The 25,917-nt window shown below is 45.3% G+C and overlaps 1 protein-coding gene across 4 annotated transcripts in view; it reads left to right on the forward strand.

Annotated features, from left to right (window-relative positions):
• The window catches only part of EPB41L5 (erythrocyte membrane protein band 4.1 like 5), a 208,626-nt gene that overhangs the window by 93,872 nt on the left and 88,837 nt on the right, over nt 1-25,917 (forward strand). For all 4 annotated transcript variants that reach the window (XM_038743312.1, XM_038743330.1, XM_038743337.1 and 1 more), the window contains exons 10-16: nt 55-143; nt 2,037-2,106; nt 8,691-8,860; nt 11,380-11,486; nt 12,800-12,827; nt 17,972-18,011; nt 18,482-18,594. In XM_038743312.1, coding sequence (XP_038599240.1) covers nt 55-143; nt 2,037-2,106; nt 8,691-8,860; nt 11,380-11,486; nt 12,800-12,827; nt 17,972-18,011; nt 18,482-18,594 — 617 coding nt within the window. The remainder of the gene's footprint in view (nt 1-54; nt 144-2,036; nt 2,107-8,690; nt 8,861-11,379; nt 11,487-12,799; nt 12,828-17,971; nt 18,012-18,481; nt 18,595-25,917) is intronic.

Raw genomic sequence — 25,917 nt, forward strand, 5'->3', positions numbered from 1 at the left:
CTTGACAGTAAACGTAGCAGCTAAATAAAATCGGAATTGATTTCTGTTAAATAGGCCCGAGATGGGAATGATTATAGCCTTGGACTGACCCCAACTGGCGTTCTTGTGTTTGAAGGAGAAACCAAAATTGGCTTATTTTTCTGGTAAGTATGATTGTGATGGAAGTTTAAATCATTTCCTCCGTTCTGTTTTCCTTTGAGGGGGTTACAGTACTGAATGTTCTTCAGGGGCCATAGCAGGGCTATTGTTACTCTTGTTATTTTTGCTGTTATTATTATTATCATCATTATTATTATCATGGTATTTAAGCTCCATGCCAATCTCCAAGTTAAACACTAGGGTAGGTACATAGTATTACGCAGAGGGGTCACAATCTAAGATATAGTCGACAGGAATTTTATCCTGAGATCACACGACAGGCCCGTGGAATCTAGGTGAATCCCCATGATCTCTCCTAGTAGACCACGCTACCTGATTTGGTTGGTAAAGGAACTGAGAGTGAAGGAAGGGGCTTCGCACTAGGTGTTTCTGAGCCATTAGGGCCATCCGCAGCCTCTCAAACCCTAGTCCAAGGCCAGCAGTAGCCCTTGCCAAATTTGGCCACCTCTTGGAGCAAAGGGGAGGCACCGTGGGGTGTGTCAGTCCTCTCCAGGTCTGCCAAACTAAGTCCTGCTGTAAACAAGTTCAGTGGGAACGGAAGGGCTGAGAATGTTCCCGCTGGGCTCAATGGAGGTGCACATTTCCTGGCTCGCCACACCCTTACCACCCCAACCCTGGGATAGGTTCCACCAGGAATACTGGGTAGGCTCCACCCCCATCCACCATCTTCTGAGTAACCACCCCACCCCAACCAAACGAGCAAAGGCCTGGGAGTTGGAAGGAACTGGGTTCTAATACCAGCTCCGCCACTTGTCTCCCAAGTGGGCAAGTCACTTCACTTCTCTGGGCCCCAGTTATCTCATCTGTAAAATGGGGAATAAGACTGGGAGCCCCATGTGGGACGGGGACTGTGTCCAATCTGATTAGTTTATATAATAACAATGATGGCATTTGTTAAGCACTTACTATGTGCAAAGCACTGTTTTAAGCACTGGAGGGGGATACAAAGTGATCAGGTTGTCCCACATGGGGCTCACAGTCTTCATCCCCATTTTACAGATGAGGGAACTGAGGCACAGAGAAGTTAAGTGACTTACCCAAGGTCACACAGCTGACGGTTGGTGGAGCTGGGATTTGAACCCATTACCTCTGACTCCCAAGCCCGTGCTCTTTCCATTGAGCCACGCTGCTTCTCTCTACCCCAATTCTTAGAACAATGCCCAGCACGTAGTAAGTGCTAAACAAATGCCATTAAAAAAAAATGGGCCCCGCATCTTGGCACAGATTCCCTTCCCTTATTCCCAGCCCTCTCCCCTGCTGCCTTTAGATCCTGGTGGAAGGGTCTGACACACTCTTGTTCCCATTGAACTTTCTAAATTTTTGGGACCCAGTTAAATGGGGCTGCTCAAACTGGCATTCTTTATTGCCGAAGAATTGAGCTTAGCAAGATAGCAAGTCAACTTCACAATATGGGGGCATTTCACACAATGAAGCTAAAGGCTGTTTTGTGACATTTGCTCATCCCACAGTGTTGTCATTGGCGAGAGTGGATTTGATCTTCATGAAACATGAATATGGTTGATTTCAAACATTGGACACCTACTGACAGTCCCCAAATTTGACTAGCCGTGGAGAAGCAGCCTGGCCTTGTGGAAAGAGCAAGGGCCTGCTGTGTGGCCTTGGGCAAGACTTAACTTCTCTGTGCCTCTGCTCTCTCATCTGCAAAATGGGGATTCAGTACCTGTTCTCTCCTACATAGACAGTGAGCTCCATGTCGTACCTGATGATCTTGCATCTGTCCAAGTGCTTAGTACAATGCTCAGCACATAGTAAGCACTTAACAAATATCCCAATTATTAGCCATGGGTGGAATTTTACAATGTGTAGGAGTATTTACACATTTCTAATTATTTTTATTCTCCTGGTATTATTTGTAGGCCTAAAATAACCCGATTGGACTTCAAGAAGAACAAGCTAACTCTGGTCGTTGTAGAAGATGACGAACAGGTAGGAGAAAACTATTAGCAGGTCTACTTTTTCTTCAGCTCCACTTGGAAGCGGATGACTCTTGGTTGGATATACTGTACTAAAGCTGGAAGGAAGCTTGAGAAGTTAGTTCATTCATTCATTCATGCATTCAATCGTATTTATTTGAGCACTTACTGTGTGCAGAGCACTGTACTAAGCACTTGGAAGGTACAGTTTGGCAACAGAGACAGTCCCTACGCAACATCGGGCTCACAGTCTAGAAGGGGGAGACAGACAGCAAAACAAAGCAAGTAGACAGGTGTCAATACCATCAAAATAAACCAAATTATAGATATATACACATCATTAATAAAATAGAGTGATAAATATGTACAAATATACACAAGCGCTGTGGGGAGGGGAATGAGGTAGGGCAGAGGGAGGGAGTGGGGGTGATGGGGACGGGAGGAGGGACAGAGGATAAGGGAAGGGCTCAGGCTGGGAAGGCCTCCTGGAGGAGGTGAGCTCTCAATAGGGCTGTGAAGGGAGGAAGAGAGCTAGTTTGGTGGATTTTAGGAGGGAGGGCATTCCAGGCCAGAGGTAGGACATGGACCAGGGGTTGACGGTGGGACAGGCGAGAACGAGGCGCAGTGAGGAGGTTAGCGGCAGAGGAGCGGAGTGTGCTGGCTGGGGTGGAGAAGGAGAGAAGGGAGGTGAGGTAGAAGGGGCCGAGGTGATGGAGAGCTTTGAATCCAATAGTGAGGAGTTTTTGCTTCATGCAGAGGTTGATAGGCAACCACTGGAGATTTTTGAGGAGGGGAGTGACATGCCCAGAGCATTTCTGTAGAAAGATAATCCGGGCGCAGACGGAAGTATAGACCGAAGCGGGGAGAGACAGGAGGTTGAGCGATCAGAAAGGAGGCTGATGCAGTAATCTAGTTGGGATAGGTTGAGAGATTGTACCAGGAAGGTAGTGGTTTGGATGGAGAGGAAAGGGCAGATCTTGGCGATGTTGTGGAAGTGAGGATTCCCATCCTCGCCCCCTCCTACCTCACCTCCCTTCTCTCCTTCTACTGCCCAGCCCGCACCCTCCGCTCCTCCACCGCTAATCTCCTCACTGTACCTCGCTCTCGCCTGTCCCGCCGTCGACCCCCGGCCCACGTCATCCCCCGGGCCTGGAATGCCCTCCCTCTGCCCATCCGCCAAGCTAGCTCTCTTCCTCCCTTCAAGGCCCTGCTGAGAGCTCACCTCCTCCAGGAGGCCTTCCCAGACTGAGCCCCTTCTTTCCTCTCCCCCTCGTCCCCCTCTCCATCCCCCCGTCTTACCTCCTTCCCTTCCCCACAGCACCTGTATATATGTATATATGGTTGTACATATTTATTACTCTATTTATTTATTTATTTATTTATTTTACTTGTACATTTCTATCCTACTTATTTTATTTTGTTGGTATGTTTGGTTCTGTTCTCTGTCTCCCCCTTTTAGACTGTGAGCCCACTGTTGGGTAGGGACTGTCTCTATGTGATGCCAATTTGTACTTCCCAAGCACTTAGTACAGTGCTCTGCACATAGTAAGCGCTCAATAAATACGATTGATTGATTGATTGATTGATTGATTGAGACCGGCAGGTTTTGGTGACGGATTGGGTGTGTGGGGTGAATGAGAGAGCGGAGTCAAGGATGACACCAGGGTTGCAGGCTTGTGAGACGGGAAGGATGGTAGTGCTGTCCACAATGATGGGAAAGTCAGGGAGAGGACAGAGTTTGGGAGGGAAGATAAGGAGCTCAGTCTTGGATAGTTAATTAGTTAACTAACTAATTAGTTAATTAATTTAAGTAGTTAATTTACGTAATTAGTTAATTGAGTTAGTTAATACACTCCCTCAACCCCAAGGCAGAAATGATTACGAGCCACCCCAGAAAAATTGCTGCCATCTAAAAACCTTCAGCGGAGATTCTACAGCTGCCCAATGGCCACCAATTCAGGGGGTTTTCTGTGAGATGCTCAGGGTGACCTATTTAAATGGCTTCTATCAGTAAAGAGAAAATGACTAAACAGTATGCATGTGGGAGATTTCCTTTCTGGTTTTCTTCAACAGGAAGACTTTCCTCATTCTTGGAATTTCAGCTTCCCAACCTCCTCCTTCCCCCAACTCCTTGTCTCCAAGTGAATTAGAGTAACTTAATCTTGGCATATAATAGAGACACCCAGATGTTTCTGAAATATCTGTCTTTGTAGAGAGGGACCCATTTTCGGCACCAGAACCAACGATTCCCCTGGATACAGCCCAGCACTAAATTGTGCTGATAGGAAATCATTTTCTCTTTAATTTGCAGAACGGAAATCATTTTCTCTTTAATTTGCAGATCGGAAATCATTTTCTCTTTAATGAGGACACTGTTTTGCAAGGATTAATTGGGAAATCTTTGTACTAGTGAACTGTTATGAAATCTTGAATAGTGACAGCGACTATATGTATATTTGTAACTTCTCCTTTGCTGAATCAGATGTGAATCGTCCATGCAGCAATTGACATTCTTTAAGGGCAAAGTCATCTTTTTGGTTGATGGATAGGGAGAAGGACATGGGTTTTTTTTTAAGCTTCCCCAAAGCTCCATTTGAGATTTTGGAGAATCTTAGGTTGACCTGCCTTCTAGAACAAATAATCTGAAGTGATTGTTGGAAGAATGAGTGGAGAGTTAGCAATTTAGTTGTTAAGTGGGACTTGTCATTAGCACTGTTTCTGTTAGCCTACTGAGAAGTTTTGAGGTATGTTATGCATTTTGATTATTTTTTGAGCCTACATTAGTAATCTTGTTTCTGGTTCACTGGCTTTGAAGTATTCATATTCTATACTTAAAACCTTCAAATTCACCAGGCTCAGTTGGTCCCCTCTACTCTCCATCTGCACCCACTCCATTGGAGAACACATTCATTCCCACGGCTTCAACTGCCTTCTCTATCTGGATGATTCCCAGATCTGCCAGACCAACTCCACCCCTGACTTCTCTCCTTCCCTGAAGTCTCGTATTTCCTCATTCATTCATTCAGTTGTATTTATTAAGTGCTTACTGTGTGCAGATAGCTCTACTTGGATGTTCCGCTGACACCTCAAACTTAACATGTGCAAAACAGAAGTCCTCATCTTCCCACGTAAACCCTGCCTTTATACTGTCTTTCCCATTACTGTAGACAGCGCTGCTGTCCTCCTTATATCACAAGCCCATAACCTAGGCATTAACTTCTTTTCATCTCTCATTCAACCTACATTTTCAGTGTCGCCAAATTCTGTCCATTCTGCCTTCACAACATCCCTGAAATCTTCCTTTTCCTTTACATCCGAATTGCTGTTATGCTGATTTAAGTACTTATATCCCACCTTAATTACTGCAGCAGTCTCCTCACTGATTTCCCTGCTTCCTTTCCCTCCTCACTCCAGTCCATACTTCACTCAACTGCCCAGATTGTTTTTAAAATAACCTTCAGTCCATGTCTCCCTGCTCCTCAGAACCCTTCACATGTAACAGAAACTCCCTACCATTAGTTTTAAAGCACTCAATCAGCTTACCACCTCCTATCTCACGTCACTAATTTCCCACTATAACCCAGCCCATGCACTTCACCCCGACTTGCTCCTTTTATTCATCCCCCCATCCCACAGCACTCAATGTACCTATCTGTAATTTTATTTATATATATGTTAATGTCTGTCTCCCCCTTTAGATTGTAAGCTCATCGTGAGCAGCGAGCGTGTCTGTTAAGTTGTACTTTCCCAAGTGCTTAGTACAGTGCTCTGCATTCATTTATTCATTCAGTCATATTTATTAAGCGCTTACTGTGTGCAGAGCACTGTGCTAAACATTTGGGAAAGTACAATGCAAAGTGCTGTGCACACAGTAAGCTCTCATAAATACGATTGAATGAATGAATAAGAATTCAATAAATGCGATTGACTGACTGACTAATGCCAACTTACTTATTGTACCTCGATCTTGTCTCTCTCACTCCTGTCCCCTTGCCCATGTCCTCCATCTGGCCAGGAACCCCCTCCCTCTTCATCTCCAGAATACCACTCTTCACCTTCAAAGGTTTATTAAAATGACATCTTCTCCAAGAGGCCTTCCCCGACTAAGCCCTCATTTCCCCCACTTCCTCTTCCTTCTGCCTCACCAATGTACCTTAACTTCTAAGCACTTGATATTCATCCCATCCTCAGCCCCACAGCACTTATCTGTATGTACCTGTAATTATGTTAATGTCTGTCGCCCCCCCCTCTAGATAGTAAGCTCATTGCGGGTGTGGAAGTGTCTATCAACTCTGTTATAGTCTCTCAAGCATTTAGTACAGTGGTCTGCACATGGCAAGTGCTAAGTAAATACCATTGATTGGTTGATTGTGAGTACCAAGTCATGACCTGCAAATCGTATTAAGGAACAAGTGCGACAGCCAGAGATGCAGGTCTGGGCAGACCGCCACAAAGCTCTGAGCCATCTGCAAGTAATTTCATTTGCCGTAATTCAGAACAGACCTCAGCTCGGTGTTAGCCGGTTGGCTCTCCCTCCTGCTCTTTTATCTTTCCCTGCTCACTCCTCCAAGAGAGAATGAACAGGACAAACAAATGGAACTGATATTTTCAACCATTTTTGCCCTTTATTAGCAGCTCAGTTAGTAGCTGCTTTATTTTTCCACCATCTCCACCGTACCGTACTGCCGCGAATCTCCTCACCATACCTCATTCTCGCCTGTCCCGCCATTGACCCCCGGGCCTGGAATGCCCTCCCTCTGCCCATCCGCCGAGCTAGCTCTCTTCCTCCCTTCAAGGCCCTACTGAGAGCTCACCTCCTCCAGGAGGTCTTCCCAGACTGAGCCCCTTCCTTCCTCTCCCCCTCGTCCCCCTCTCCATCCCCCCATCTTACCTCCTTCCCCTCCCCACAGCACCTGTATATATGTATATATGTTTGTACATATTTATTACTGTATTTATTTATTTATTTATTCTACCTGTACATATCTATTCTATTTATTTTATTTTGTTAGTATGTTTGGTTTTGTTCTCTATCTCCCCCTTTTAGACTGTGAGCCCACTGTTGGGTAGGGACTGTTTCTATATGTTGCCAACTTGTACTTCCCAAGTGCTTAGTACAGTGCTCTGCACACAGTAAGCGCTCAATAAATACGATTGATTGATCTCCTTTTTATAGTGGAGGTAGAATTTGAAATCAAGTTGTCTGGTATTGTTCCACACATGCATGTATGTCTCTGTATTCACTGTACCTCCATCTCGTCTCGCTCACTGCCATTCCCTTTCCCACGTCCTTCCTCTGGCCTGGAACTCCCTCCCTTTTCTTACTCAGATCACTACTCTCCCCACCTTCAAACCCATTATTAAAATCACATTTTCTCCAAGAGGTCTTCCCCTCCTAAGCCCCCGTCATTTCCCCTGTTTGAGGAGAGGTAGGAGTTGCTGTATTCATTCATTCATTTGTATTTAGTGAGCACTTACTGTGAGCAGAACACGGAACCAAGTAAGCCCTTGGGAGAGTACAATTTAACAGACACATTCCCTGTCCACAATGAGCTATAGGCCACACCAGGGCCAAGGGGCCATCACTCTGGCCTGCAGATTCCATTTTCTCTACCCCCGTGGGCCCTGGGAGTGAGAAAGGATGAGAGAGCTGGAGGCAAGGGTGGGGATGTTGGGGTGGAGGGGGGTACCCAGATACTGATATATGCATGATATAGCATTCTTTGCAAAACTAAACCGACTTAGTAGTTCTCTTTGGGACTTTGCAGACTTGGAAGGCTTGCCTTGGAGAACAGAAAATCAAACTCTGGACTTTTGCAATTGGACAGAGGTCTTAAGCGCTTTAAAGTATGTGGGTCACTAGTATTACGTGCCCAGCACTTAGAACAGTGCTTGGCATATAGTAAGCACTTAGCAGATACCATCATTATTATTATTGAGAGGGTCCAATACAATAGAGGAGGAAGAGCTCCACAAGTACCTTACGCTTGAAAGTTGTCTTGGTAATGTGTGAAAGCCGTTTTTGTTTTTCTGGTTGCCAAAGTGACTTCATCTTATATCGGGTTCCTGGGGGCAAGACAGGGTTTGCTTTGTTCTTTCCCCTTCAGTCAATCAGTCGTATTTACTGATTGACTTCCCCTTCCCAATTAGGATCTTAAAACATCCCAGGCCATATATCTCCATGAAGAAATGACTGTAGAAAATGAACCAAGCAGCTCTGTGAGTGTAAAAATTTATTTGTGGCAAAAATAGCCCATCCCAAGCAGGTTGAGAGAGAAGGCGTATTTCTACTTAGCTTTTGACCACTGGACACAAGTGGTCCTTCTCGTTCAGCCATCTGTGCCAAACATAGTTTTGTTAAGAGGCTGGTCTAAGTGAGAACTCTCTACTTGAAGTGATGGAAAAACTCTTGGAAGAAGGTTGATCTCAAACTGGCCCAGAACGGCATAGTCACGATGGTAAATTTGGCCAACAGCAGCTTGGGGTAAAAACACATTTGTCAGAGATGGCCACTTTCTGGGTTAAAGTTTGAAATTTGGAGGCCGGATTCGGAGTCCCCCGGTAACCATTCATGTTGATTTGTCATTTCGTTTCCAGGGTAAAGAGCAGGAGCATACGTTTGTCTTTAGGCTGGAGCATCCGAAAGCATGCAAACACTTGTGGAAATGTGCCGTGGAGCATCACGCCTTCTTCCGCCTCCGGGGGCCAGTCCAGAAGAGTTCCAGTCGGTCCGGGTTTATCCGATTGGGATCGCGGTTCAGATACAGGTCCGTTTCCTGCTCCGTCCGCTCGCGTTCTCGCTCCTGCGTCGCCTCGGTGGGAGTGGAAAGCCAGGGAGTAGAAAATGGGATTGATTTCGTAGCTCTGATTTTTGTATAGGAGCAGGTAGAAGAATCAAAAGGTGGCTTTTGATATTATTAAAAACAGCTAAAATGCCCATCGAAATAGCTATTATCATCATTTTGGTGTTCTTAAGCATTTACTATGTGTCAAGCATTGTTGTAACCATTGGTGTAGATATATGATAATCAGGTTGGACACAGTCCCTGTCCCACGTGCGGCTGCAGTATAAATTGTGGGGAGGACAGAGATTGATTCTCCATTTTAATAAAAATAATTGTGGAATTTGTTAAGTACTTACTATGTATCAAACGCTGTTATAAGCACTGGAGAAAGTACAAGATAAACAGGACAGACACAGTCCCTGTCCCCAACAGGGGTCACAGTCTAAATTGGAAGGAAAGCAGGTGTTTTGAACCCATTTTACAGATGAGGAAACTGGGCCACAGAGAAGTGAAGTGACTTGCCCAAGGTTACACAGTAGGCAAGGGGTAGAACCGTGATTAGAACCCAGGTCCTCTTACTCCCATGCCCATGCTAGGTCCACTAGGCCATGCTGTTCCTTGGGATTTAAGAACCCTACTTTTCACTTTTTGTGGGGGTCCCAGTCCTGTACTCTACAAACTATCAACCATGGTTTTATTTATTGTGCACTTAATAAAAGAACTGTGGTTTAATGTACTCAACCCCTCCCATAAAAAGTCTCCTCTTTTGAGTTCACTGAAGAGAGGAGAAACCATTTTTTTCCTCGTTTTGGAAAGTTGAATAATAATGATGGTATTTGTTAAGCGCTTACTGTGTGCAAAGCACTATTCTAAGCGCTGATCTAAAATGTGTTACAAAACTGAAAAGCAAAGAAAGCAGTGGTGGTGGGAATTTAGTTTGTATGCTGCCCTTTCTCTTCCATATGGTGCTGGAAAGATGTGATGGGGCAGAGGGTCTGCAGAACCCCTAATTGTCTCTCAGAGTGGTACAGCAAAAACGTCAGCAGCAAAATAAGGTCAGGAGGCAGCGTGGTCTAGCCCAAAGAGCACAGGCCTGGGAGAGAAGCAGCATGGTTTAGTATATATGTTTGTACATATTTATTACTCTATTTATTTATTTATTTTGCTTGTACCTATCTATTCTATTTATTTTATTTTGTTAGTATGTTTGGTTTTGTTCTCTGTCTCCCCCTTTTAGACTGTGAGCCCACTGTTGGGTGGGGACTGTCTCTATATGTTGCCAACTTGTACTTCCCAAGCGCTTAGTACAGTGCTCTGCACACAGCAAGCGCTCAATAAATACGATTGATGATGATGATGATGGAAAGAGCACGGGTTGGGAGTCAGAGGACGTGGGTTTTAATCCCGGCTCCGTCACTTTGCTGTATGACCTTGGGCAAGCCAGTTAACTTCTCTGTGCCTCAGTTACCTCAACTGTAAAATGAGGATTGAAACTGTGAGCCCCTCGTGGGACAACCTGATTGTTTACCTTGTATCTACATCAGCGCTTAAAACAGTGCTTGGCACGTAGTAAGCATTTAACTAATACTATCATTATTATTATTATTATTATTAGTTAGAAGAACCTGGGTCCTAATCCCGGCTCTGCCACTTGCCTGCCGTGTGACCTCAGGCAAGTCGCCTAACTTCTAAGTGCGTCAGTTTCCTCGTTTGTAAACTAGGGATTCAGTCCCTGTTCTCCCTCCTACTTAAGTGGGAGCCCTACAAGGAATAGGAATGTTGTCCAACCTGATTAGCCTCCTATCTATCCCAGCACTTAAGAAATGCCACAATGGTTATTTTTATTATCACTGCTGGAGCATTCATTCAGTTGTATTCAATCATATTTATTAAGAGCTTACTGTGTGCAGAGCACTGTGCAAAGCCCTTAGCACAGGGATTGAGCCCTGAGATTTGTGTAGGGTGTCAACCCTTAGGAAAATGAATGCGGTGGAGGCTCCCAACTTGTTGGCTTATTGGCACCCGTTGGACTAATAATAATGATAATAATAATAGTGACATTTAAGTGCATAGTATGTGCCAAGCATTATACTAAGCACTGTGGAGGATACAAACAAATCGGGTTGGACACAGTCCCTGCCCCACATGGAGCTCAAAGTCTCAATACACCATTTTACAGATGAGGGAACTAAGGTCCAGAGAAGTGAAGTGACTTACCCAAGGTCACACAGCAGACAAGCAGCAAAGTCTGGGATTAGAACCCAGGTACTCTCGATGCCCAAGCTCTATCCTCTAGGCCGCACTACCTCTCTATTCAGGATTGTTTCAGCACTGAGGTTTAAACAAGTTGACTGTAGGGTGAAGTTTGGTAGTTAATGAAGCACAAATGCTTTACTGAAATAATCTTGAAAATAAAGACTATCTCAGTTGCATGTATTGTGTCTTTCTGAACTAGGAATCTAATATCATCCGGCTCCTTAATTTACCTTCCTTCATTTTAGTGGGAAAACTGAGTATCAAACCACAAAAACCAACAAAGCAAGACGGTCAGCCTCCTTTGAAAGAAGACCCAGCAAACGGTATTCCCGACGGACACTACAGATGAGAGGTGAGTTCTTACCATGGTGGCCTCTAGACTGTAAGCTCCCTGTGGGCAGGGAACATGTCTACCAACTCTGTTATGGACTCTTCCATGCGCTTAGTACAGTGCTGTGCCCACAGTAAGCACTTAGTACCATTGATTGACTGCTAGCACCACGGAGCCTTTACGGTTCATTGCGTTGATGTAAAATTTGCATGTGGGCAGTGATTTTGATTGTGTCCTGTTATCCCCGAAATAGCCCTCCATTATGACAGGCTGTGCCCTGGACCTCTCTGAGGGAGGTCCTCTCACCTGAGAAGTTGGCAAGAGCGACTATGAAGCCTCCTGTCAAAAACCAGAGCTTCAGGACCAAAAACCTGCACCAATCAATCAATCAATCAATCAATCGTATTTATTGAGCGCTTACTGTGTGCAGAGCACTGTACTAAGCGCTTGGGAAGTACAAGTTGGCAACATATAGAGACCGTCCCTACCCAACAGTGGGCTCACAGTCTAAAAGGGGGAGACAGAGAACAAAACCAAACATACTAACAAAATAAAATAAATAGAATGGATATGTACAAGTAAAATAAATAAATAAATAGAGTAATAAATGCGTACAAACATATATACATATATGCAGGTGCTGTGGGGAAGGGAATGGATTAAGGGATTAATGGCTAGCACACTCTCTCAACATTGCCAGTGGTGTTCCCTCTGATCTATCAATCAGTCGTATTTATTGAGCCCTTAACTATGTACAGAGTACAATACTAAGCAGTTGTGTAGGTACTGTACCACAGAGTTGGTAGATGCAGTCCCTATACTCAAGGAGTTTACAGTCTTCAGGAATGTAATAATAATAACAATAACGATGGTATTTGTTAAGTGCTTACTATGTACCAGGCACTGTTCTAAGCCCTGGGGTGGATACAAGCAGATCGAATTGGATACAGTCCCTATCCCATGTGGGACTCACAGTCTCAATCCCCATTTTACAGCTGCGGTAACTGAGGCACAGAGAAGTGAAGTGACATGTCCAAGGTCACGCAGAAGACAGGTGGTGGAGCCAGGATTAGAACCCATGACCTGACTCCCAAGCCCTTGCTCTATCCACTAGCCATGCTGCTTCTCATATGAGTGTCTGGTGGGGCAGGGAGACGGGTTGAGATTGAGCCTGCTTCGTTTGTCGATGGAATTCCTTAATGCTTCATCTGGCTTGTATTCTCAAGGGGAATGATTGCAAGTGAAGATTTCATTTTGATGGGCAGGAAAATGCTATAATGATAATGAGGCTGATTGACTACTGACTGTGTTTGTTTGTTTTTTATCTTTTGCAGCAAATGCAGCTAAACTGGAAGAAGCCAGGTGAGCAGTGACCTCGCAGTTTTCCTCTCAGCAGTTGAGTTTGGAGTTGAAGGGTGCTTCCATGGAGACCGAGTGATAGGGAAATGGTTTCATCAAACTTTAGTTAGCAGATTGAAGCAGCGTGGCGTAGTGGAAAGAGCATGGAACAGGGAGTTAGAGGACCTAGTTTCCAATCCAGGCTCCATCACTTGTCTGCTGTGTGGCCTTAGGCAAGTCACTTAACTTTTCTGGGCCTCAAGTTACCTCATCTGTAAAATGGGGATTAAATCCTCCTCCTTATACTGTGAGTCCCATGTGGGTTAAGGACTGTGTCTAACCTGATTATCTTGTGTCGACCGTAGTGCTTAGTACAGTGCCTGGCACATAGTAAGTGCCTAGGAGTTCCATTAAAAATAACCAAAAACCTTAAGGAATCATAATGGATTCATTCATTCATTCAATCATATTTATTGAGTGCTTACTGTGTGCAGAGCACTGTACTAAGCGCTTGGGAAGTACAAGTTGGCAACTCAGTTGTATTTATTGAGTGCTGAACACTGTACTAACTGCTTGGAAAGTACAATTCAGCAACAAATAGACAATCCCTGCCCACAGTAGTTTCACAGTCTAAAAGATGCCCAGTTGAATTTGGATACTTAGCATTAAACAGTAGAAAATAGCAAATGCTCAGTAAATACTGTTAATGAGTAAGGAAACTCAGGACACCGATCTATCTGGATCAGCCCAAACTGCAAGCTCAGTGTGGCAGGGAATGTGTCTGTTTATTGTTGTATTGTACTCTCCCAAGCGCTCAGTACAGTGCTCAGCACACAGTAAGTGCTTAGTAAATACAGTTGACAGACTGACTAGAAGGACCAATTCTTCCCTTATGGGTGAATCAATCAACCCGTGGTATTTACTGAGTATTTACTGTGTGCAGGGCATGGTACTAAGTGATTGGGAAAGTACAGTCCAGTAGACTTGGAATACGTGATCCCTACTCAGAAAGAGCGTACAGCCTACAGGGTGAAGGAGTCTTTTCCGGTCAGAGATCTCCCTGGGAAGTGGAGAAAGGGCTAATAAAATCAGGGGAATGGAGCATCGTTTCCTATAAATTCTCCCTAGGGATTCTTAGCAAGGCCTGTGGCTCCTCAGAAGGTAAGGCAAGGCAACCGGCTGAGACTTTCGGCTGAGACTTTCTGCTACTCCGATGGCTGAGCTGTTGTTCCCAGGGAACTGTTTATCCTTGAGGCCATGGTCAACAAAACTGGATCTCCTAGTTCTAGGCAAACATTGCTTTGGCTGGTACTTAAGTTCATACCCAGGCCAAAATTTTTTAAAGGCAGAGCTCAAAAAATGTAAAGGTACGTGGGGGTCAATGCTTTAAACTCCTGCCTACCTAAGTTGGATTTACGGTCCCCCATTCGTGGGTTCTGATCCCGACTCCATCACTTACCTGCTGTGTGACCTTGAACAAGTCACTTCCCTGAGCAACAGTTCCCTGACCTGCCCAATGGGGATTCAATTCCTGTTCTCTCTCCTACTTTGACTGATTATCTTGTATTTACTCCAGTGCTTAGTATAGTACTTGGCACATACTAAGTACTTAGTAAATAGCACATTCATTACTATTATGATTATTTTCACTATTATGGTTATTTTCACTATTATTATTTTATCCAAGGGAAGCAGAGTGGCCTAGTGGAAAGAGTACAGGCCTGGAAGCCAGAGGTCCCGGGTTTTAATCCTGGCTCTGCCACTTGTCTGCTATATGACCTTGGGCATGTCACTTCACTGTACCTCAGTTTCCTCATCTATAAAATGGGGATTTAATCCTACTCCCTCTGACTGAGACTGTGATCCCCATGTGGGACACAGGGACTGTGTCTAACCTGATTATCTTGTACCATCAGGTGAAATGACTTAAACCTTATTTTCATTTTGAAAAAGAGGTTGGGGCCAGGGGAAAAACAGCTCATTATTCTAAAAGACCATAAATAAATTTAGGGGAAATTAGGCTTTTAAATTTGAAAAGTTAGGCAGTTGGGACAAAGATAGCTTGCCTGGCTGAACACCACTTATAACTGAGGAGAGAAAACTATTTAGGGTAAGGTAATAATTGTGGTCATGGTTTTCAGTTTACTTGTTGCCTCATCTGAACGTATCACATATAATTCTGCAGGTGCTATGCAGCAAAGAGATGAAACTGAGAATTTTCAGGTGTGTGAGGGTATAGAATAGGGAGAGAGAGGAAACTGAGAGAAAAATAAGATCCTGTGAGGGAGAAAGATGTTGCTTATTTTAGCATCTGCTCCCTGGGTAAATGGTAAGTCCTTTGATGGCAGGGATTGTGTCTATTTACTGTATTTCATTCACCCAAGTGCTCAGTATAGTGCTCTGTACACAGTTAGTGTTCAATGAAATGATTGATCAGGGAGGAGAAAGCTAGACAAGGAGTAGAGTGGGAGTGGCAAAAGCTATTGCTAAGAAAAAGGAGCTACATTGTAGAATAAGTCAAAATGTAATAAGGGTGTTTAAGAGCCATATCTGAATCCACATTTTAAAGGGGTTATGATACCTTTGTGGAGAAGCAGCATGCCCAGGTGGAAAGAGCACAGGCATGGAAGTCAGAGGAACTGGGTTCTAATCCTGCTCTGCCAGTTGCTAATTGTGTCACCGTGGGCAAGTCACTCACAGAGAGAAGCAGTGTGGTTCAGTGGAAATAAATAATAATAATGATGGCATTTGTTAAGCGCTTACTATGTGCAAAGCACTGTTCTAAGCGCTGGGGGGGGATACAAGGTGATTAAGTTGTCCCATGTGGGGCTCACAGTCTTAATCCCCATTTTACAGATGGGGTAACTGAGGCTCAGAGAAGTTAAGTGACTTGCCCAAGGTCACACAACAGACATGTAGAGCTGGGATTCGAACCCATGACCTCTGACTCCAAAGCCCATGCTCTTTCCACTGAGCCACGCTGCTTCTCTAAGATCACGGGCCTGGGAGCCAGAGGTCATGGGTTCTAATCCCAGCCCTGCCACATGTCTGCTGTGTGCCCTTGGGCAAGTCACTTAACTTCTCTGAGCCTCAGTTACCTCATCTGTAAAATGGGGATTAAGACTGTGAGCCCCACGTGGGACAACCGGATCACCTTGTATCCCCCCCCAGCGCTTAGAACAGTGCTTTGCACATAGTAAGCGCTTAACAAATGCCATCATTATTACTAACATCTGTGCCTCAGTTTCCCCAACTGGAAAATGGAGATTCAGTATCTTTTCTCCCTCTACTTAAGCTGTAAACTCCCTGTGTGACAGGGACTGTGTCCAACTTGATTAGCTTGTATCTCCCCCAGAGCTTAGAACAGTGCTTGACACATAGTAAGCACTTTGCAATACTATAGTCATAACATACGGAGGAGGTGGGAGGTGAGGAACCTCCTTTGGGGAATGAGGAATGCTGGCAGCTTTATTCGCAGTGGTAAAGTCGAAAGAGGCCAAACTCTCTTCCTTTCTCCTTTTCTGGCACAGCGACCCTCTGGGAGTGGAACCTTCCCACCGCCCCGTGTTTTCTCATGTTGGTGTTGGAGGTCGATGGTCTCTGTCCGCCACCTTTTCTGAAGCTGTCCAGCCAAGTCTGGCCTCTCTTGTTTGCTCATGGATGAGGAATGTCCTCCTAACACAAACACACACACCCACAAACACATACACACACTCTAAGCCCCCCTTTTCTCCCCCCAATACATTCCTGTGTCTGTTTTTGCCTTCCCCAGTACAGGCTCCTTATGCCTTGTGGGTGGTGAGAGTTTCGGAGTAGGTAAAACTCTGGCGGCTGGAGGAGATGGAAAGTTTTGGAGGTTGGCAGGACGTATGGCAGGGAGGGACTCGAGCAAGAAAATACATGGTAGGAGTGAAGTGTTTTTAATTGAAATAAATCATTCGTAACCTTAGCATTAATAAATTTAGACGTATTTCTACAGTGGCACTGCCTGGGCCCCTGGAGTGTTACCTCCCTGCCGCTGTAAACGCCTAGGAGTAGAAATTCTGACAAGTCATTCACTCAGTGGTATTTATTGAGTACTTTTTGTTTTACTGGTACTTGTCACGTGCTTACTATGGGCCAGGCACTGTACTAAGTACTAGGGAAAATACAAGATAATCAGGGTGGACATAGACCCTGTGGGGCTACATGGGGCTCCCAGTCTAAGTTGGAGGCAGAAGGATTTAATCCCTATTTCACAGATGAGGGAACTGAGGCCCAGAAAAGCGAAGTGACTTGCTCAAGGTCACACAGCAGACAAGTGGCAGAGCTGAGGTAGAATCCAGGTCTTCGAACTCCCAGGCCTGGGCTCTTTCCACTAGGCAATGCTGCTTTCCTGCTTACCATATGTAGAGCACTGTACTAAGAGACTGAGAATTCAATAACATAGGAAGACATGATCCCTCCCCTCCAGGAATTTACAGTCTAGCAGGGAGGGGGGTAGGGGTGGGAGGAGGAGGAATATCGCTAAATTTAACCCTCCCCCAGTGTAGACTTGCATTTCCTGCTCTTGGGTAGCAGGGAACTAGGGACACTTAAAAGTGTTGAAAAGTGGAGCGAGAGAGTGTAAAGTCTGAAAGGGCATCAATCAATCGACAGTATTAATTGAGTTTGTACTGAGTGTGGAGCGCTTGGGGGAGGTCAGTGCAACAGAATTGGGAAACACTTCCCTGCCCTCCATGAAATTCCTGCCTAGAGTTGGAGCTTACAGTCATGCATCAGAAGTAAAAGACTCAGTCCCCGCCCTTGAAGAGCTTACAGTCTAATGGGGAGAATAACATATATAAGGGTGAATAAAGGGTGCAAATCCAAGTGTAAGGGTGATACAGAAGGGAATGAGAAAAGAGAGTCTTTGCCTCAGGTGCATGCACAAATTTTCACTTTTCGCTTGTGGATACTGAAAGGAAGAGAATTTAAAATGAAAAGAGCAGAATTAGAATCTGAATAAATGCTTTTTGAAAATTAAGGGTTTTCTGCTTCAATGTTCCAAGTTTTTAGGACATCTGTGGCGAATTCTTCTTTTTGTGAAAAATCATCCATGCATAGTCAAACATTCTAAGCCGATAGATTGAATCAGCCCTGTCATTTGTTCTTTATGTGATGGTTTTGTTTTTGTTTTGTAATTTTAGCCTTCAGAATAATGTTCCAAACCAGAATAATGGATCACAGGTAAGGCCACCTCTGTCTTCAAAAGGAGGTTGATTGGGTGGGGAGATTATCAGCCCCAGAATCCTAGTTTTCCCTTTTTATCCCATTATTGAAGCCCCCCCGGCAGAATCATAACATGGAGAAAGCCGAGGCTGGAGATTTGGTTGGGTTTCTAGTTTTGGCTCCACCTCTGATTTGCTACGTGACCCCGGGCAAGTCGGTTCTCCTCTTTGAGCCCATTTCCCAACATCCCACCCCTTGTCCAGTCACCTGGGGATCGGGATGGATTCCTCTGAGGCAGTTCTTTGAAGCCCCTTCCAGGAAAAAGACTCTGTAAATGAATTTGCCCTCTCCATTTATTCATGACACAAGGAGCAAACAAACAACTTTTGGCTATGGTCTGTCTTGGGGCGATTCCTTCTTCAAAGGTACATGCAGATGCTGTTTCTTTAGAGGTGGATGGGAAACGTTCTCCCCATTTGTTTTGTCAGGCTTGGGGTCTGAGGCCGGCTTTGCCTGTGGTCGCAGCCGTTCCTGCTGCCCCTGTGTTGGTGGAGATAGAAAACCTGCCACGGAGTCCAGGAGCCGGCCAAGACAGGAAATGGTTGGTGGTGCGGCTTTCTGTGTGCCAGCCCAATTCTCGGGCGCTTCTAAGCGGTGGCATTTGGGTTGAAAGCAAACTATTCATATCTGTGGGCTGATGAGAAAACAACAACCCCCGCCCCCCAGCACAGCCAAGGTGCCAACTAGCGTGTCCTCATCATTGTCAGTGGCATTTATTGAAAGAGGACTGTGTAAAGAGCACTGTACTAAGCTCTTGCATGTCCTGGGAGCACTTTTTTGTTTTTGGATCGCTGGTAGAATGGATGTTCTTACTGTCCTCCCCCCCGGGTGGGCTGCACAGTGTTTCCCATGCTTGTTAATCAGCGTTTCTGGGTCACAAAATCTCCAGCCAACCAGAAAACTGCTTCTTATCCTAAAGCTGTTATAATAATAATAATAATAATAATAATGGCATTTATTAAGTGCTTACTATGTGCGAAGCACTGTTCTAAGTGCTGGGGAGGTTATAAGGTGATCAGGTTATTCCACGGGGGGCTCACAGTCTTAATTCCCATTTTACAGATGAGGTCATTGAGGCCCAGAGAAGTGAAGTGACTTGCCCAAAGTCACACAGCTGACAATTGGCGGAGCCGGGGTTTGAACCCATGACCTCGGACTCCAAAGCCCGGCTCTTTCCTCTGAACCACGAAATTGTCACAACCTTGATTGCTCTGACCAAAAGACAAGCATTTGACTCTAGTTCCCGAAAGGCCTCTTGCATCTGGGAAGTTGCAAATTTTTGCTTCAGAGAGGGGCAGGGGCAGTCAAGTTTGAGAAAAGGGGACTTTCTCGCCCCTCAGAGCTCACTCTTTCTGTCTCCGGGGCGAGTGCCAGATTTCTGGCTGATTTTTGTTCGAGGTCAGTTCAAGTCCACAGATATGGATAGTTTATGGTCTTTTGGAGGTGGGGGATTGAAAGGCCATCCCTTTCTTCTTCAGAAGGGAGTGCACATGGCCAGAGGGGCTCCCTCGAATCCTCGAAGTTGATTTCGGTGGGTGCGTTGGATGCTTCATCTCTTCTGGGTTATCTTGCTCTGAAAATCAAACGTTGATAATTGAATGACTTTTCCCTCTGTCTCTCTTGCTCTTGGTTTGTTTAGTATCAGAAAGCTAAAGGGTTGTCAGTGATGAAATCTGAAGGGCTCAATCGGCCTCGGTGCAAGTAACCCTTCCCTCTCGGTGGCGGGCGAACGGTTCTCGGTGATTATTTCATTCAGCCTTTTCAGAATGCTTTCTCCCCAACCCTCTTCCTCCTCTTGGCCTAACTGCAAGACGCTTTGCTGGAGCTGGGTAACTCTGTTTCAGATTGTTTTGACTCCAGCTCCAAATGGATGTGGGCAGCTCCAATTGTTAGACTGGGCACTTCAAGGCCTTGAAGTGAGGGACTTCAGGCTTGGCCATCTTGGACTGAGTTTTTTTCCTTTTCCCAGGAGACAGCCAACTTTAGTTTACCTCCTGTCACGTCAGCACTAGAATCCACTGGGAAGTCAAACCTCCCCTTCCAACAAGATTCAACTGTGGCGAGTCCCAGGCCCGGCTTATAGGGGATGAAAGTGCCGGGATTTTACAGTCTCGGGAGTCTTGTCATTTTGCAGTTTAGCCTGTTGATCACAGTTCTGTGTCCTCCTTACCATTCACACGTTGGAATCCACTGGTTCTGATGCTGCAAACCCCGCTAAGTATGTGGTAATTGACTGAAAGCGGCCCTCCCAAAGCTGGGAGGGGATTGATTGGTCTTGATGAATTCCAGAAGGGAGATATGGTTTGGAGCTGTGTGTCATCCACTGTGTGCTAAGATCTTTTTCGATGGAATGGGGCAAAGCATTGGTACTGACCAATCGTAACCGGTCTTATGTGGCTAATCGCAGGGAAAGGACTGAATGTAACGCTGTTGAATCTCAGAGATGATGGGGCTTTATTCCTTCCCGTAATCCTCAGTGCCTTCTGCCTGCCTTGAGCTTGTTTCTGCATGCTGTGATTCTCAATTCTTTTGAAAAATGATCCCCCCCACCGCCCCCTTTCCTTCCAGAAGCAGTCCTCCTGTAGAAACCAGTTAATTATTGAGATCTGAAAACGCTCAAATAACTGAAAGCTCTGGGACAGTGCTGGGGAAACGTACTACTTGTCTTTGGTGTCGGGAAAAGATTAGCTTCAGGCGATCCATCGCCAGCCCTTCCCAGCCTTCAGACTGGTCCTCGCTGGCACCCTGACTTGGCCAAACGCAGCACGTGTCAGCATGCGGCACAGTTATTAAAGCATGAAAAATATGGAGAGGGTGTAGTTTAAGTTTGGAATGGTTTAATAGTCAGCATTCAGCCTTGGGGAAAGGGCTTTTATGCCTTCAAGCCAAAGCGAATAGCCAAAAGTGGTCATTTCAATATGTGAATAGATTGTACTCCATTCCAAAGTTAACAGTCCCCCAGAGACATGGTACTTCAAAATGGAAAATAATTTTACAAAGCAAGCTGTACACACCTCTCTTCTCTTTGCTCAAGTTTTTACCTACTTTCACCCCTTCTCATTCATTTTCTCTCTTTCTCTTTTCTCCCCCTCCTTCCTCTTTCTCCCTCCTCCCTGTCTCTTCTCTCTCTCTTCTCTTTGTCTCCTCTCGGTCTCCACTTTTGGCCAGTCAAAAGAAACAGAACCAGAGTCCAATGGCATGGGTAAGCAGCATAGCCTAGTGGAAAAAGCTCAGGGCCGGGAGTCAGAGGACTCGGGTTCTAATCCCAGCTCTGCTTGCAGTGTGACCTTGGGCAAATCACTAAAATTTTCTGAACATGTTTCCTCATCTGTAAAATGGGGATCGAATATCTGTTCTCTCTCCTACTTAGGCTGTGAGCCCTAGGTGGGAGAGGGGCAAAGTCCAACCCAATAAACTTGTATTTACTCCAGAGCCTAGAACAGTGCTGACATAGTGCTTGACACAAAGAAAGTACTTAGCAGATACCATGATTATTATTAATTATTGTGGAGTTGGCACAGGCTAAGTTTCCCAAAGTGGACTCTCTTCTTTTAAATGGTATTTGTTAAGTGCCTAATAGGTGCCACTTACCAGGAGCCAGGCACTGGGCTAAGCACTGGGGTAGATAGAAGATAGTCGGGTTGGACTCTGTCTCTGTCACTCAGCATTCAGAGCTGAAACTCTGGCCCTTGCTGCTCTCTGCCATCATGGTTTCAAAGCCGTCCCAATCATCATCATCTTCATCATCATCATCATTATTATGGTTAGGTGTACCATGTGTCAAGCCCCATGCTAAGCCCTGGGGTAGATTCAGTCGTATTTATTAATCGCTTACTGTGTGCAGAGCACTGTACCAAACGCTTGGGTGAGTACAAGACTTAAGGTAGTCAGGTCAGCCCCAGTCCATGGAGTGCTCAGAATTGAATTGGTAAATCAATCCATTGTATTTATTGAGTGCTTACTCTGTGCACTGTAATAAGCCCCTGGGAGAGTACAGTATAACAGACACATTCCCTGCCCACAACGAGCTTACAGTCAACGTCCAATGTACAGTCGAATTTATTGAATGCTTACTGTGTGCAGAGCACTGCACTAACCACTTGGGAGAGCACAATATAATATAACAATATAACAGACTCAATCACTACCCACAACGAGCTTACAGTCTAGAGGACTGTAGAGGTAAAGCGGGCTTGCAAAAAAGAGAAGGCCAAAGGATAGGACCACTAGCACAGAATGATTAGTCGACTGATCAGAGCCAGATCTGTCCTGACTCCAAGACTTATGCTTTTTCTGTTGGTTTTTATTAAGTACTTTACTATGTGCCAGGCACTGTACCTGCTGAGGTGAGATACATGGGGTTCACCGTCTACCTCATCATCATCATCAATCGTATTTATTGAGCGCTTACTGTGTGCAGAGCACTGTACTAAGCGCTTGGGAAGTACAAGTTGGCAACATATAGAGACAGTCCCTACCCAACAGTGGGCTCACAATCTAAAAGGGGGAGACAGAGAACAAAACCAAACATACTAACAAAATAAAATAAATAGAATAGATATGTACAAGTAAAATAAATAAATAAATAAATAGAGTAATAAATATGTACAAACATATATACATATATACAGGTGCTGTGGGGAAGGGAAGGAGGTAAGATGGGGGGATGGAGAGGGGGACGAGGGGGAGAGGAAGGAAGGGGCTCAGTCTGGGAAGGCCTCCTGGAGGAGGTGAGCTCTCAGTAGGGCCTTGAAGGGAGGAAGAGAGCTAGCTTGGCGGAGGGGCAGAGGGAGGGCATTCCAGGCCCGGGGGATGACGTGGGCCGGGGGTCGATGGCGGGACAGGCGAGAACGAGGTACGGTGAGATTAGCGGTGGAGGAGCGGAGGGTGCGGGCTGGGCTGTAGAAGGAGAGAAGGGAGGTGAGGTAGGAGGGGGCGAGGTGATGGACAGCCTTGAAGCCCAGGGTGAGGAGTTTCTGCCTGATGCGCAGATTGATTGGTAGCCATTGGAGGTTTTTGAGGAGGTTGGACACACTCCATGTCCTACATGGGGCTCGTGGTCTTAATCCCCATTTTATAGATGAGGTAATTGAGGCCCAGAGAAGTGAAATAACTTGTCCAAGGTCACACAACAGACAGGTGGCAGAGCCGGGATTAGAACCCAGGTCCTGTGATTCCCAAGCCCGTGCTCTCTCCAAGCTGCCTGTTTGGGGCCCTTTTGGTGAAAGCGGGTCAAAGTGTTCACAGAATCCAAGTACTCCCGCAACACTGTGGTAACAGAGGCCCCTGAGGACCAAAATGATCTCTGACTGTCTTGTAAACACTGCAGCACCCAAGAGCCACCCGCTGGGAGGTCTCGTGGACAGTGATGGGTTTAGGTAACAGTGATTGGGAAGCAGAGGAACAGTAAGCGCTTAGTACAGTGCTCTGCACACAGTAAGCAGTCAATGAATATAATTGAATGAATGAATGAGCACCATTAATACCGGTCACTATACAGAAGCAGCACGGCCTAATGGATAAAACACGGGCTTGGGAGTCAGAAGGACCTGGGTTCTAATCCCACCTCCACCACTTGTCTGCTGTGTGACCTTGGGTAAATCACTTCACTTCTGTGGGCCTCAGTTACCTCATCTATGAAATGGGGATTAAGACCACGAGCCCCATGTAGGACGTGGAGTGTGTCCAACCTGATTAGCCTGTACCAATCTCAGCAGTTACTATAGTGCTTGGCACATAGCAAGGACTTAATAATAATAATAATTTTGGTATTTGTTAAGTGCTTACTATGTGCCAGGCACTGTTCTAAGCGCTGGGGGAAATACAAGGTGATCAGGTTGTCCCACGTGGGGCTCACAGTCTTCATCCCCATTTTACAGGTGAGATAACTGAGGCCCAGAGAAGTTAAGTGACTTGCCCAAAGTCACACAGCTGACAAGCAGCGGAGCCGGGATTAGAACCCACGACCTCTGACTCCCAAGCCCGGGCTCTTTCCTCTGAGCCACGCTGCTTGTCTAACAGATCCCATTAGAAAAAAAAATTGATGGGTCACTTTCTTAAACCCTGAACAAGAGTGACTATTTGGGGAGCCTCCAAAACTAAATCTTACTTTTTGTTTCAGATCAGTAAAGTAGGTGAGTGGTTGAGGACAACTCCAAAATGCCCCCATGAAAGAGAGGAAGAAGTGTGTACTTGTGTGCCCAGGTGCTTGGAGGCCCTGTACGAATCTGATTACTGGAAGATGATAATAGTAATAATTATAGTATTATTAAGTGCTTACTTGTACCAGGCACTGTACTAAGCGCTGGGATAGATAAAAGCAAATCAGGTTGGACACAGTCCCTGTCCCACGTGAGGCTCAGAGTCTTCATCCCCATATTACAGATGAGGTCATTAAACGTTGACTGAGTGCAGAGCACTGTACTAAGCGCTTGGGAAAGTACAGTACAACAATAAACAGTGACATTCCCCAGCCACAATTCATTCATTCATTCATTCAATCGTATTTATTGAGCGCTTACTGTGTGCAGAGCGTTCATTCATTCAATCACATTTATTGAGCGCTTACTGTGTGCAGAGCACTGTATTAAGCGCTTGGGAAGTACAAGTCGGCAACACATAGAGACGGTCCCTACCCAACGACGGGCTCACATTGACCTCTCAGTCTAGACAGGAGACAGACATCAATACAAATAAGTAATCAAAGGCTGAAAAATTGTACCTTACTGCATTGCACAGTCTACTCCCATGTCCACTGCACTTCACTTATTACATCTCTGAGAAATGGGAAGGGCTCTGGTTCAAGGCCTCTGATCCAATTTGCGAGTATTACCTGATTTTCTTCCTTTCCTCACCCCATTAATGGCAGGGCAATCTTTTTTTTTTTTGAATTTTAACTATTTCAGATATGGGCGTGTTCCTTTCTACAGGAGGACTAATCTAAGCACTAACTTAAACTGGGTTTTAGGATCCTGCATGACTTTTCTGCAGCTCTGCTTGTGTGATTGTAACCCCTAAAAAGAAAAGTCTATGATTCTGGAGTGCCTTTTGCCAAGAACTTCATAACAGACTGGATTTCCAGGGAATCAGCTGCTAAGAGAATCTAATCACTTGGTGCCTGGCAAACACTTGGTCCTCTTCCCTTTGGTGCTGGTTAATGTAATATTTGTTCAGCTGAGCCTATTTGACTGTTACTAATTTAAGAAAGAGGTGTAACTAGTTTATTGCTGGGGTTTCCTCACTTTATATTTGTCTGTTTTCCCTGTCTGTCTCCCCGAGTCGTCAGCAGACAGAGGCTACTTTAAAAGCCACCTGGACTTGAATCACTGAGGCTCAGTTTCCTGTGGCAGGTCATCTTGGAATAAAAGATTACTCAACATCTGAATTCCTGCCTCCCTCGAGCCAGGTTTTGATGACTTGAAGCTTATATAGCATGTCTTTGCTCCATTTTGCCCCGACTTTTATGTGGCGTTTCTCCACGCAAGCAGTGGAGTATTGGCTATTTAGAAGGACTTTGGAACAGAAAACGTTCTTTACTCGAAAGCCCAAATGCTACTTCTGTTTTAGCTGTAAAGGGATCATAGGGTAGAGGCACAATGTGATCAGATTCTTCAGCAGCTTGATTCCTTAGAGAAATCCGTTAAACCTAAGACTACTCTGGTTTTCTGGGCATCGATAGCATCTACGCCCTAGTGGAATGTTGGGTTTGAGTGTCTTCCTTTTTCTTCTTGCCTTGAAAAACAACACTTGCCGTCACTCTTCTAGCTGCATGAAAAAGAATTGGCATTTTCAGTTTTAATTGAGGGGTCAGTTAAGCTCTTTAATGCTGCCATGCATATAAGGGTACGCTTCTTGTACCATCTGA

Source organism: Tachyglossus aculeatus, chromosome 1 (assembly GCF_015852505.1).
Source record: "Tachyglossus aculeatus isolate mTacAcu1 chromosome 1, mTacAcu1.pri, whole genome shotgun sequence".
Lineage (NCBI taxonomy): Eukaryota > Metazoa > Chordata > Mammalia > Monotremata > Tachyglossidae > Tachyglossus > Tachyglossus aculeatus.